Source organism: Odontesthes bonariensis, chromosome 19 (assembly GCF_027942865.1).
Source record: "Odontesthes bonariensis isolate fOdoBon6 chromosome 19, fOdoBon6.hap1, whole genome shotgun sequence".
Taxonomy (NCBI): Eukaryota; Metazoa; Chordata; class Actinopteri; order Atheriniformes; family Atherinopsidae; genus Odontesthes; species Odontesthes bonariensis.
Window position 1 is genome coordinate 1,008,313 of NC_134524.1, and position 13,447 is coordinate 1,021,759.

Sequence of the window (13,447 nt, forward strand, 5' to 3'; positions counted from 1 at the left end):
GTCAACCAAGACAGCCCCACAACATCCAGAGCCCTGAGGAACTCAGGACGGACCTCATCCACTCCCGGGGCCACCGAGGAGTTTTTTGACCACCTCGGCGACCTCAGCCCCAGAAATGGGAGGTCCCACGTCCGAGCTCCCCAAATCTGCTTCCTCATCGGAAGGCGTGTCGGTAGGATTGAGGAGGCCCTCGAAGTATTCCCCCCACCGACTCACGACGTCCCTAGTTGAAGTCAGCAGAGCCCCGGCTTCACCATACACGGTGTTGACGGTGCACCGCTCCCCCCCCCCCTGAGCCGCCGGATGGTGGACCAGAATCTCCTCGAGGCCGTCCGGAAGTCATTCTCCATGGCCTCCCCGAACTCCTCCCAAGCCCGAGTTTTTGCCTCAGCAACCGCCGAGGCTGCGTTCCGCTTGGCCTGTCGGTACCATCAGCTGCTTCCAGAGTCCCACTGGCCAAAAAGGCCCGATAGGACTCCTTCTTCAGCTTGACGGCCTCCCTCACCACTGGTGTCCACCAGCGGGTTCGGGGATTGCCGCCACGACAGGCACCGACCACCTTACGGCCACAGCTCCGGTCGGCCGCCTCAACAATGGAGGCACGGAACATGTCCCATTCGGGCTCAATGTCCCCCACCTCCCCCGGGACATGGCTGAAGCTCTGCCGGAGGTGGGAGTTGAAACTCCTCCTTACAGGGGATTCCGCCAGCCGTTCCCAACAGACCCTCACAATACGTTTGGGCCTGCCAGGTCTGACCGGCTTCCTCCCCCACCAGCGGAGCCAACTCACCACGAGTCCGACGATACGACTACAAAGTGTAGTTTCTTCGGGCTATGCCCGACTGAGCCCCATGGGCACAGACCCGGCCACCAGAAGCTCGCCGGCGTGCCCCACCCCTGGGCCTGGCTCCAGGGGGAGGCCCCGGTGACCCGCGTCCGGGCAAGAGTACACGTTGTCCAAAGATACCATTCATCATGGGGGTTTTATGAGCTGTTCTTTGTCTGGTCCCTCATCTAGGATCTGTTTGCCTTGGGTGACCCTACCAGGGGCTTAAAGCCCCAGACAACATAGCTCCCAGACTCATTGGGGCACGCAACCCCCCCCCCACCACGGTAAGGTGACAGCTCAAGGGGATTTAAGATTCAGTTTTTGAGAATTTACATCTTTGTCAATAAATTTCAGTAAAAACATCAAAATGAATTAAATGTTTTAATTTACAACTGTAGTCCAAACTGTGGTCAAACCGAGGTCAGACCTCTGTGACCTGATGATGTCACAGCCACACCTGTACCTGATCATCCAGGTAAATCGGCCCAAAGAAGGAGACAGGTGAGAGTTTTCTGACAGTTTATTAAAGTTTGAAAAGGTTGAGTAAAAATGTATAAAGTGAATTAAAGGCGCTGTGAATCATGGACAGAACTGATTACATGTGATTGGTCAGCAGTTACAGATTCAGTCTGCAGACAGGAAGTGATCGATTCCACACGGAGAAGCAGCCGAGGCACCGGAACCGGATCAGACCCAATCCAGGACGGTCACGGTACACACCGCAGTCCTGGTGGAGAACTGAAACCACCACCAGAACCACCGTGAGTCACTCTGTGCTGGTCCTGGATCAGGTTCTGACCTGCTGAGACTCCAGTTCTGGATCAGGTTTAGAGCGGTCCGGTTCACACGGATCATCTGTGTGCTGAGAAACAGGAAACAGGAAGAAGCAGCAGCTGTTTCTGCATCTGACAGGACCAGGACCAGGACCAGGACCAGAACCAGCTCAGTGGTTCGGAACCAGAATACGTCCTGTGAAAAAGACAAAAAAAATTAACAAAAATACTGAAACCAGGTCATTCAAACTCGTCTGAACTGGTTAAAACTGGTCTGAACTGGTCTGAACAGGTTTCAACAGGTCTAAACTGGTTTAAATGAGTCTGAACTGGATTAAACTGGTTTCAAAAGGTCTAAACTGGTTTAAAAGGGTCTGGACTAGATTAAATTGGTTTCAACAGGTTTAAACTGGTCTGAACGGGTTAAAACTAGTCTGAACTGGTTTAAACCAGTCTGAACTGGTTAAAACTAGTTTGAACTGGTTTAAACTGTTTTCAACAAGTCTAAACTGCTCTGAACTGGTTTTACCTAGTCTGAACTGGTTTAAACTGGTTTAAACTGGTCTGACCTGGTTTAAACTGGTCTGAACTGGTTTAAACCGGTCTGAACTGGTTAAAACTAGTTTGAACTGGTTTAAACTGTTTTCAACAGGTCTAAACTGCTCTGAACTGGTTTAACCTAGTCTGACCTGGTTTAAACTGGTCTGGACTGGTTTAAACCGGTCTGAACATGTTTAAACTGGTCTGAACTGGTTTAAACCGGTCTGAACTGGTTGTAGACTGTGTGTACTGGTCTGACCTCGGGCCTTCCTCTTGTAGTAGATGAATCCAGCCAGAGATAAGATCAGACCCAGGATCAGTCCTGAGGCTCCGATGGCGATCTTGTTTCTCTCTGAGTCAGGCATGGACGGGTCTGAGGACAGGTGAGAGACAGACAGGTGAGAGACAGACAGGTGAGAGTCAGACAGGTGAGAGACAGACAGGTGAGAGACAGACAGACGGGTGAGAGTCAGACAGGTGAGAGACAGACAGGTGAGAGACAGACGGGTGAGAGACAGACAGGTGAGAGACAGACGGGTGAGAGACGGACGGGTGAGAGACAGACGGGTGAGAGACAGACGGGTGAGAGTCAGACAGGTGAGAGACAGAGGGGTGAGAGAGAGAGGGGTGAGAGTCAGACAGGTGAGAGACAGAGGGGTGAGAGACAGAGGGGTGAGAGACAGACGGGTGAGAGACAGAGGGGTGAGAGACAGAGGGGTGAGAGACAGACGGGTGAGAGACAGAGGGGTGAGAGTCAGACGGGTGAGAGTCAGACGGGTCTGAGGACAGGTGAGAGACAGACGGGTGAGAGACAGACGGGTGAGAGACAGACAGACAGGTGAGAGACAGACGGGTGAGAGACAGACGGGTGAGAGTCAGACAGACGGGTGAGAGTCAGACGGTGAGAGTCAGACGGGTGAGAGACAGACGGGTGAGAGACAGACAGGTGAGAGACAGACGGGTGAGAGTCAGACGGGTGAGAGACAGACAGGTGAGAGACAGACGGGTGAGAGACAGACGGGTGAGAGTCAGACGGGTGAGAGACAGACGGGTGAGAGTCAGACGGGTGAGAGACAGACGGGTGAGAGACAGACGGGTGAGAGTCAGACAGGTGAGAGACAGAGGGGTGAGAGACAGAGGGGTGAGAGACAGACGGGTGAGAGACAGAGGGGTGAGAGTCAGACGGGTGAGAGTCAGACGGGTCTGAGGACAGGTGAGAGACAGACGGGTGAGAGACAGACGGGTGAGAGACAGACAGACAGGTGAGAGACAGACGGGTGAGAGACAGACGGGTGAGAGTCAGACAGACGGGTGAGAGTCAGACGGTGAGAGTCAGACGGGTGAGAGACAGACGGGTGAGAGACAGACAGGTGAGAGACAGACAGGTGAGAGACAGACGGGTGAGAGTCAGACGGGTGAGAGACAGACAGGTGAGAGACAGACGGGTGAGAGACAGACGGGTGAGAGTCAGACGGGTGAGAGACAGACGGGTGAGAGACAGACGGGTGAGAGTCAGACGGGTGAGAGAGAGACGGGTGAGAGTCAGGCGGGTGAGAGACAGACAGGTGAGAGACAGACGGGTGAGAGACAGACGGGTGAGAGTCAGACGGGTGAGAGTCAGACGGGTGAGAGTCAGACGGGTGAGAGACAGACGGGTGAGAGTCAGACAGACGGGTGAGAGACAGACGGGTGAGAGACAGACGGGTGAGAGTCATACAGACGGGTGAGAGTCAGACGGGTGAGAGACAGACGGGTGAGAGACAGACGGGTGAGAGACAGACGGGTGAGAGTCAGACAGACGGGTGAGAGTCAGACGGGTGAGAGTCAGACGGGTGAGAGACAGACGGGTGAGAGTCAGACGGGTGAGAGTCAGGCGGGTGAGAGTCAGACGGGTGAGAGTCAGGCGGGTGAGAGTCAGGAGAGTCAGACGGGTGAGAGTCAGGCGGGTGAGAGACAGACGGGTGAGAGACAGACAGGTGAGAGTCAGACAGGTGAGAGTCAGACGGGTGAGAGACAGACGGGTGAGAGTCAGACGGGTGAGAGACAGACGGGTGAGAGTCAGACGGGTGAGAGACAGACAGGTGAGAGACAGACGGGTGAGAGACAGACGGGTGAGAGTCAGACGGGTGAGAGACAGACGGGTGAGAGAGAGACGGGTGAGAGTCAGGCGGGTGAGAGACAGACGGGTGAGAGACAGACAGGTGAGAGTCAGACAGGTGAGAGTCAGACGGGTGAGAGACAGACGGGTGAGAGTCAGAAGGGTGAGAGACAGACGGGTGAGAGTCAGACGGGTGAGAGACAGACAGGTGAGACTCAGACGGGTGAGAGACAGACAGGTGAGAGTCAGACGGGTGAGAGTCAGACAGGTGAGAGTCAGACGGGTGAGAGACAGACGGGTGAGAGTCAGACAGGTGAGAGACAAAGAGGTGAGAGACAGACGGGTGAGAGACAGACGGGTGAGAGTCAGACGGGTGAGAGACAGACAGGTGAGACTCAGACGGGTGAGAGACAGACAGGTGAGAGTCAGACGGGTGAGAGACAGACAGACAGGTGAGACACAGACGGGTGAGAGACAGACGGGTGAGTCAGACAGACGGGTGAGAGTCAGACGGGTGAGAGTCAGACGGGTGAGAGACAGACGGGTGAGAGACAGACGGGTGAGAGTCAGACGGGTGAGAGACAGACGGGTGAGAGACAGACGGGTGAGAGTCAGACGGGTGAGAGACAGACAGACAGGTGAGACACAGACGGGTGAGAGACAGACGGGTGAGTCAGACAGACGGGTGAGAGTCAGACGGGTGAGAGTCAGACGGGTGAGAGACAGACGGGTGAGAGACAGACGGGTGAGAGTCAGACGGGTGAGAGAGAGACGGGTGAGAGACAGACGGGTGAGAGACAGACGGGTGAGAGACAGACGGGTGAGAGAGAGACGGGTGAGAGTCAGACGGGTGAGAGACAGACAGGTGAGAGTCAGACGGGTGAGAGACAGACGGGTGAGAGACAGACGGGTGAGAGACAGACGGGTGAGAGTCAGACAGACGGGTGAGAGTCAGATGGGTGAGAGACAGACGGGTGAGAGTCAGACGGGTGAGAGTCAGGCGGGTGAGAGTCAGACGGGTGAGAGTCAGACGGGTGAGAGACAGACGGGTGAGAGTCAGACAGGTGAGAGTCAGACAGGTGAGAGACAGACAGGTGAGAGACAGACAGGTGAGAGTCAGACGGGTGAGAGTCAGACGGGTGAGAGACAGACGGGTGAGAGTCAGACAGGTGAGAGTCAGACAGACGGGTGAGAGTCAGACGGGTGAGAGACAGACGGGTGAGAGTCAGACGGGTGAGAGACAGACAGACAGGTGAGAGACAGGCGGGTGTGAGTCAGACAGGTGAGAGACAGACGGGTGAGAGACAGACAGGTGAGAGACAGACGGGTGAGAGTCAGACGGGTGAGAGACAGACGGGTGAGAGACAGACGGGTGAGAGACAGACGGGTGAGAGTCAGACAGACGGGTGAGAGTCAGACAGGTGAGAGTCAGACAGGTGAGAGTCAGACAGGTGAGAGACAGACAGGTGAGAGTCAGACAGGTGAGAGTCAGACAGGTGAGAGACAGACAGGTGAGAGACAGACAGGTGAGAGACAGACAGGTGAGAGACAGACAGGTGAGAGTCAGACAGGTGAGAGACAGACAGGTGAGAGTCAGACAGGTGAGAGACAGACAGGTGAGAGTCAGACAGGTGAGAGTCAGACAGGTGAGAGACAGACGGGTGAGAGACAGACAGGTGAGAGACAGACAGGTGAGAGTCAGACAGGTGAGAGACAGACGGGTGAGAGACAGACGGGTGAGAGACAGACAGGTGAGAGTCAGACAGGTGAGAGACAGACAGGTGAGAGTCAGACAGGTGAGAGACAGACAGGTGAGAGTCAGACAGGTGAGAGACAGACAGGTGAGAGTCAGACGGGTGAGAGACAGACAGGTGAGAGACAGACAGGTGAGAGTCAGAAAGGTGAGAGACAGACAGGTGAGAGTCAGACAGGTGAGAGACAGACAGGTGAGAGACAGACAGGTGAGAGACAGACAGGTGAGAGTCAGACAGGTGAGAGACAGACAGGTGAGAGTCAGACAGGTGAGAGACAGACGGGTGAGAGACAGACGGGTGAGAGTCAGACAGGTGAGAGACAGACGGGTGAGAGTCAGACGGGTGAGAGACAGACGGGTGAGAGACAGACGGGTGAGAGACAGACGGGTGAGAGTCAGACGGGTGAGAGACAGACGGGTGAGAGACAGACGGGTGAGAGACAGACGGGTGAGAGTCAGACAGGTGAGAGTCAGACGGGTGAGAGTCAGACGGGTGAGAGACAGACGGGTGAGAGTCAGACAGGTGAGAGACAGACGGGTGAGAGTCAGACGGGTGAGAGACAGACGGGTGAGAGACAGACGGGTGAGAGACAGACGGGTGAGAGACAGACAGGTGAGAGACAGACGGGTGAGAGACAGACGGGTGAGAGACAGACGGGTGAGAGACAGACGGGTGAGAGACAGACAGGTTAGAGTCAGACGGGTGAGAGACAGACGGGTGAGAGACAGAAAGGTGAGAGACAGACGGGTGAGAGACAGACGGGTGAGAGACAGACGGGTGAGAGTCAGACGGGTGAGAGTCAGACGGGTGAGAGACAGACAGGTGAGAGTCAGACAGGTGAGAGACAGACGGGTGAGAGTCAGACGGGTGAGAGACAGACAGGTGAGAGTCAGACGGGTGAGAGACAGACGGGTGAGAGTCAGACGGGTGAGAGACAGACGGGTGAGAGACAGACGGGTGAGAGTCAGACGGGTGAGAGACAGACGGGTGAGAGACAGACAGGTGAGAGACAGACGGGTGAGAGACAGACGGGTGAGAGACAGACGGGTGAGAGTCAGACGGGTGAGAGACAGACGGGTGAGAGTCAGACGGGTGAGAGACAGACGGGTGAGAGTCAGACGGGTGAGAGTCAGACAGGTGAGAGACAGACGGGTGAGAGTCAGACGGGTGAGAGTCAGACGGGTGAGAGACAGACGGGTGAGAGACAGACGGGTGAGAGACAGACGGGTGAGAGACAGACAGGTGAGAGACAGACGGGTGAGAGACAGACGGGTGAGAGACAGACGGGTGAGAGTCAGACGGGTGAGAGTCAGACGGGTGAGAGAGAGACGGGTGAGAGTCAGACAGACGGGTGAGAGACAGACAGGTGAGAGACAGACGGGTGAGAGACAGACGGGTGAGAGACAGACGGGTGAGAGACAGACAGGTGAGAGACAGACGGGTGAGAGACAGACGGGTGAGAGACAGACGGGTGAGAGACAGACGGGTGAGAGACAGACGGGTGAGAGACAGACGGGTGAGAGTCAGACAGACGGGTGAGAGTCAGACGGGTGAGAGACAGACGGGTGAGAGACAGACGGGTGAGAGTCAGACAGACGGGTGAGAGTCAGACGGGTGAGAGTCAGACGGGTGAGAGACAGACGGGTGAGAGTCAGACGGGTGAGAGTCAGGCGGGTGAGAGTCAGACGGGTGAGAGTCAGGCGGGTGAGAGTCAGACGGGTGAGAGTCAGACAGGTGAGAGTCAGACAGGTGAGAGACAGACAGGTGAGAGACAGACGGGTGAGAGACAGACGGGTGAGAGACAGACAGGTGAGAGACAGACAGGTGAGAGTCAGACAGGTGAGAGTCAGACAGGTGAGGGACAGACGGGTGAGAGTCAGACGGGTGAGAGACAGACGGGTGAGAGACAGACAGGTGAGAGACAGATGGGTGAGAGACAGACGGGTGAGAGTCAGACGGGTGAGAGACAGACGGGTGAGAGTCAGACGGGTGAGAGTCAGGCGGGTGAGAGACAGACGGGTGAGAGTCAGACGGGTGAGAGACAGACAGGTGAGAGACAGACGGGTGAGAGACAGACGGGTGAGAATCAGACGGGTGAGAGACAGACGGGTGAGAGACAGACGGGTGAGAGTCAGACGGGTGAGAGACAGACGGGTGAGAGACAGACGGGTGAGAGTCAGACGGGTGAGAGTCAGACGGGTGAGAGACAGACAGACAGGTGAGAGACAGACGGGTGAGAGACAGACGGGTGAGTCAGACAGACGGGTGAGAGTCAGACGGGTGAGAGTCAGACGGGTGAGAGACAGACGGGTGAGAGACAGACGGGTGAGAGTCAGACGGGTGAGAGAGAGACGGGTGAGAGACAGACGGGTGAGAGACAGACGGGTGAGAGACAGACGGGTGAGAGAGAGACGGGTGAGAGTCAGACGGGTGAGAGACAGACGGGTGAGAGACAGACGGGTGAGAGTCAGACGGGTGAGAGTCAGACAGGTGAGAGTCAGACGGGTGAGAGACAGACGGGTGAGAGACAGACGGGTGAGAGACAGACGGGTGAGAGTCAGACAGACGGGTGAGAGACAGACGGGTGAGAGACAGACGGGTGAGAGTCAGACGGGTGAGAGTCAGGCGGGTGAGAGTCAGACGGGTGAGAGTCAGACGGGTGAGAGTCAGGCGGGTGAGAGTCAGACGGGTGAGAGTCAGACAGACGGGTGAGAGTCAGACAGACGGGTGAGAGTCAGACGGGTGAGAGACAGACGGGTGAGAGTCAGACGGGTGAGAGTCAGGCGGGTGAGAGTCAGACGGGTGAGAGTCAGGCGGGTGAGAGTCAGACGGGTGAGAGTCAGACGGGTGAGAGACAGACGGGTGAGAGTCAGACAGGTGAGAGACAGACAGGTGAGAGACAGACAGGTGAGAGACAGACAGGTGAGAGTCAGACGGGTGAGAGTCAGACGGGTGAGAGACAGATGGGTGAGAGTCAGACAGGTGAGAGTCAGACAGACGGGTGAGAGTCAGACGGGTGAGAGACAGACGGGTGAGAGTCAGACGGGTGAGAGACAGACAGACAGGTGAGAGACAGGCGGGTGAGAGTCAGACAGGTGAGAGACAGACGGGTGAGAGACAGACAGGTGAGAGACAGACGGGTGAGAGTCAGACGGGTGAGAGACAGACGGGTGAGAGACAGACGGGTGAGAGACAGACGGGTGAGAGACAGACGGGTGAGAGTCAGACAGACGGGTGAGAGTCAGACAGGTGAGAGTCAGACAGGTGAGAGTCAGACAGGTGAGAGACAGACAGGTGAGAGTCAGACAGGTGAGAGACAGACAGGTGAGAGACAGACAGGTGAGAGACAGACAGGTGAGAGTCAGACAGGTGAGAGTCAGACAGGTGAGAGACAGACAGGTGAGAGTCAGACAGGTGAGAGACAGACAGACAGGTGAGAGACAGACAGGTGAGAGTCAGACAGGTGAGAGACAGACAGGTGAGAGACAGACAGGTGAGAGACAGACAGACAGGTGAGAGACAGACAGGTGAGAGACAGACAGGTGAGAGTCAGACAGGTGAGAGTCAGACAGGTGAGAGACAGACAGGTGAGAGTCAGACGGGTGAGAGTCAGACAGACGGGTGAGAGTCAGACAGGTGAGAGACAGACAGACAGGTGAGAGACAGACAGGTGAGAGACAGACAGGTGAGAGACAGACAGGTGAGAGTCAGACAGGTGAGAGTCAGACAGGTGAGAGACAGACAGGTGAGAGTCAGACGGGTGAGAGTCAGACAGACGGGTGAGAGTCAGACAGGTGAGAGACAGACAGACAGGTGAGAGACAGACAGGTGAGAGACAGACAGGTGAGAGACAGACAGGTGAGAGTCAGACAGGTGAGAGTCAGACAGGTGAGAGACAGACAGGTGAGAGTCAGACGGGTGAGAGTCAGACGGGTGAGAGTCAGACAGACGGGTGAGAGTCAGACGGGTGAGAGACAGACAGGTGAGAGACAGACAGGTGAGAGTCAGACAGGTGAGAGTCAGACAGGTGAGAGACAGACAGGTGAGAGTCAGACGGGTGAGAGTCAGACAGACGGGTGAGAGACAGACAGGTGAGAGACAGACAGACAGGTGAGAGACAGACAGGTGAGAGACAGACAGGTGAGAGTCAGACAGGTGAGAGTCAGACAGGTGAGAGACAGACAGGTGAGAGTCAGACGGGTGAGAGTCAGACAGACGGGTGAGAGTCAGACAGGTGAGAGACAGACAGACAGGTGAGAGACAGACAGGTGAGAGACAGACAGGTGAGAGACAGACAGGTGAGAGTCAGACAGGTGAGAGTCAGACAGGTGAGAGACAGACAGGTGAGAGTCAGACAGGTGAGAGACAGACAGGTGAGAGTCAGACAGGTGAGAGTCAGACAGGTGAGAGACAGACAGGTGAGAGTCAGACGGGTGAGAGTCAGACAGACGGGTGAGAGTCAGACAGGTGAGAGACAGACAGGTGAGAGACAGACAGGTGAGAGACAGACAGGTGAGAGTCAGACAGGTGAGAGACAGACAGACAGGTGAGAGACAGACAGGTGAGAGTCAGACAGGTGAGAGACAGACAGACAGGTGAGAGACAGACGGGTGAGAGTCAGACGGGTGAGAGACAGACGGGTGAGAGACAGACGGGTGAGAGACAGACAGGTGAGAGACAGACGGGTGAGAGACAGACAGGTGAGAGACAGACAGGTGAGAGACAGACGGGTGAGAGTCAGACAGACGGGTGAGAGACAGACAGGTGAGAGACAGACAGGTGAGAGACAGACAGGTGAGAGTCAGACAGGTGAGAGTCAGACAGGTGAGAGACAGACAGGTGAGAGTCAGACGGGTGAGAGTCAGACAGACGGGTGAGAGTCAGACAGGTGAGAGACAGACAGGTGAGAGACAGACAGGTGAGAGACAGACGGGTGAGAGACAGACAGGTGAGAGTCAGACAGGTGAGAGACAGACAGGTGAGAGTCAGACAGGTGAGAGACAGACAGACAGGTGAGAGACAGACAGGTGAGAGTCAGACAGGTGAGAGACAGACAGACAGGTGAGAGACAGACGGGTGAGAGTCAGACGGGTGAGAGACAGACGGGTGAGAGACAGACGGGTGAGAGACAGACAGGTGAGAGACAGACAGGTGAGAGACAGACGGGTGAGAGACAGACGGGTGAGAGTCAGGCGGGTGAGAGACAGACAGGTGAGAGTCAGACGGGTGAGAGACAGACGGGTGAGAGACAGACGGGTGAGAGACAGACAGGTGAGAGACAGGTGAGAGTCAGACAGGTGAGAGACAGACAGGTGAGAGACAGACGGGTGAGAGTCAGACGGGTGAGAGACAGACGGGTGAGAGACAGACGGGTGAGAGACAGACGGGTGAGAGACAGACGGGTGAGAGACAGACAGGTGAGAGACAGACAGGTGAGAGTCAGACAGGTGAGAGACAGACAGGTGAGAGACAGACAGGTGAGAGACAGACAGGTGAGAGTCAGACAGGTGAGAGTCAGACGGGTGAGAGACAGACGGGTGAGAGACAGACGGGTGAGAGTCAGACGGGTGAGAGACAGACGGGTGAGAGACAGACAGGTGAGAGACAGACAGGTGAGAGACAGACAGGTGAGAGTCAGACGGGTGAGAGTCAGACAGGTGAGAGACAGACAGGTGAGAGTCAGACAGGTGAGAGTCAGACGGGTGAGAGACAGACAGGTGAGAGACAGACAGGTGAGAGACAGACAGGTGAGAGTCAGACAGGTGAGAGACAGACAGGTGAGAGACAGACAGGTGAGAGTCAGACAGGTGAGAGTCAGACGGGTGAGAGACAGACAGACGGGTGAGAGACAGACAGGTGAGAGTCAGACGGGTGAGAGACAGACGGGTGAGAGACAGACAGGTGAGAGACAGACGGGTGAGAGTCAGACGGGTGAGAGACAGACGGGTAAGAGACAGACGGGTGAGAGACAGATGGGTGAGAGACAGACGGGTGAGAGACAGACGGGTGAGAGACAGACAGGTGAGAGACAGACGGGTGAGAGACAGACGGGTGAGAGTCAGACGGGTGAGAGACAGACGGGTGAGAGTCAGACGGGTGAGAGTCAGATGGGTGAGAGTCAGACAGGTGAGAGTCAGACGGGTGAGAGACAGACAGGTGAGAGTCAGACGGGTGAGAGACAGACGGGTGAGAGACAGACAGGTGAGAGTCAGACGGGTGAGAGACAGACGGGTGAGAGACAGACAGGTGAGACACAGACAGGTGAGAGTCAGACAGGTGAGAGACAGACAGGTGAGAGTCAGACGGGTGAGAGACAGACGGGTGAGAGACAGACGGGTGAGAGTCAGACAGGTGAGAGACAGACGGGTGAGAGTCAGACGGGTGAGAGACAGACGGGTGAGACTCAGACGGGTGAGAGTCAGACGGGTGAGAGACAGACGGGTGAGAGTCAGACGGGTGAGAGACAGACGGGTGAGAGACAGACGGGTGAGACTCAGACGGGTGAGAGTCAGACGGGTGAGAGTCAGACGGGTGAGAGACAGACGGGTGAGAGACAGACGGGTGAGAGACAGACAGGTGAGAGACAGACGGGTGAGAGACAGACGGGTGAGAGACAGACGGGTGAGAGTCAGACGGGTGAGAGACAGACGGGTGAGAGTCAGACGGGTGAGAGTCAGACAGGTGAGACTCAGACGGGTGAGAGTCAGACAGGTGAGACTCAGACGGGTGAGAGTCAGACGGGTGAGAATCAGACAGGTGAGACTCAGACGGGTGAGAGTCAGACGGGTGAGAATCAGACAGGTGAGACTCAGACGGGTGAGAGTCAGACGGGTGAGAGTCAGACGGGTGAGAGACAGACAGGTGAGACACAGACAGGTGAGACACAGACAGGTGAGAGTCAGACGGGTGAGAGTCAGACAGGTGAGAGACAGACAGGTGAGAGACAGACGGGTGAGAGACAGACGGGTGAGAGACAGACAGGTGAGAGTCAGACGGGTGAGAGACAGACGGGTGAGAGACAGACAGGTGAGAGACAGACGGGTGAGAGACAGACGGGTGAGAGACAGACGGGTGAGAGTCAGACGGGTGAGAGTCAGACGGGTGAGAGACAGACGGGTGAGAGACAGACGGGTGAGAGACAGACAGGTGAGAGACAGACGGGTGAGAGACAGACGGGTGAGAGTCAGACGGGTGAGAGACAGACGGGTGAGAGACAGACAGGTGAGAGTCAGACGGGTGAGAGACAGACGGGTGAGAGACAGACGGGTGAGAGACAGACGGGTGAGAGACAGACGGGTGAGAGACAGACGGGTGAGAGTCAGACGGGTGAGAGACAGACGGGTGAGAGACAGACAGGTGAGAGTCAGACGGGTGAGAGACAGACAGGTGAGAGTCAGACAGACAGGTGAGAGACAGACAGGTGAGAGACAGACGGGTGAGAGACAGACAGGTG

The 13,447-nt window shown here is 56.4% G+C and overlaps 1 protein-coding gene across 2 annotated transcripts in view; it reads right to left on the reverse strand.

Moving 5' to 3' along the window:
* Positions 1-1,331: 1,331 nt before the first annotated feature.
* Positions 1,332-13,447, reverse strand: part of LOC142369086 (H-2 class II histocompatibility antigen, E-S beta chain-like) — a 91,126-nt gene continuing 79,010 nt past the window's right edge. For both annotated transcript variants that reach the window (XM_075451326.1, XM_075451325.1), the window contains exons 5-6: positions 2,402-2,515; positions 1,332-1,798 (exon numbers count right to left, since the gene is read on the reverse strand). In XM_075451326.1, coding sequence (XP_075307441.1) covers positions 1,773-1,798; positions 2,402-2,515 — 140 coding nt within the window. In that variant the 3' untranslated portion in view covers positions 1,332-1,772. The remainder of the gene's footprint in view (positions 1,799-2,401; positions 2,516-13,447) is intronic.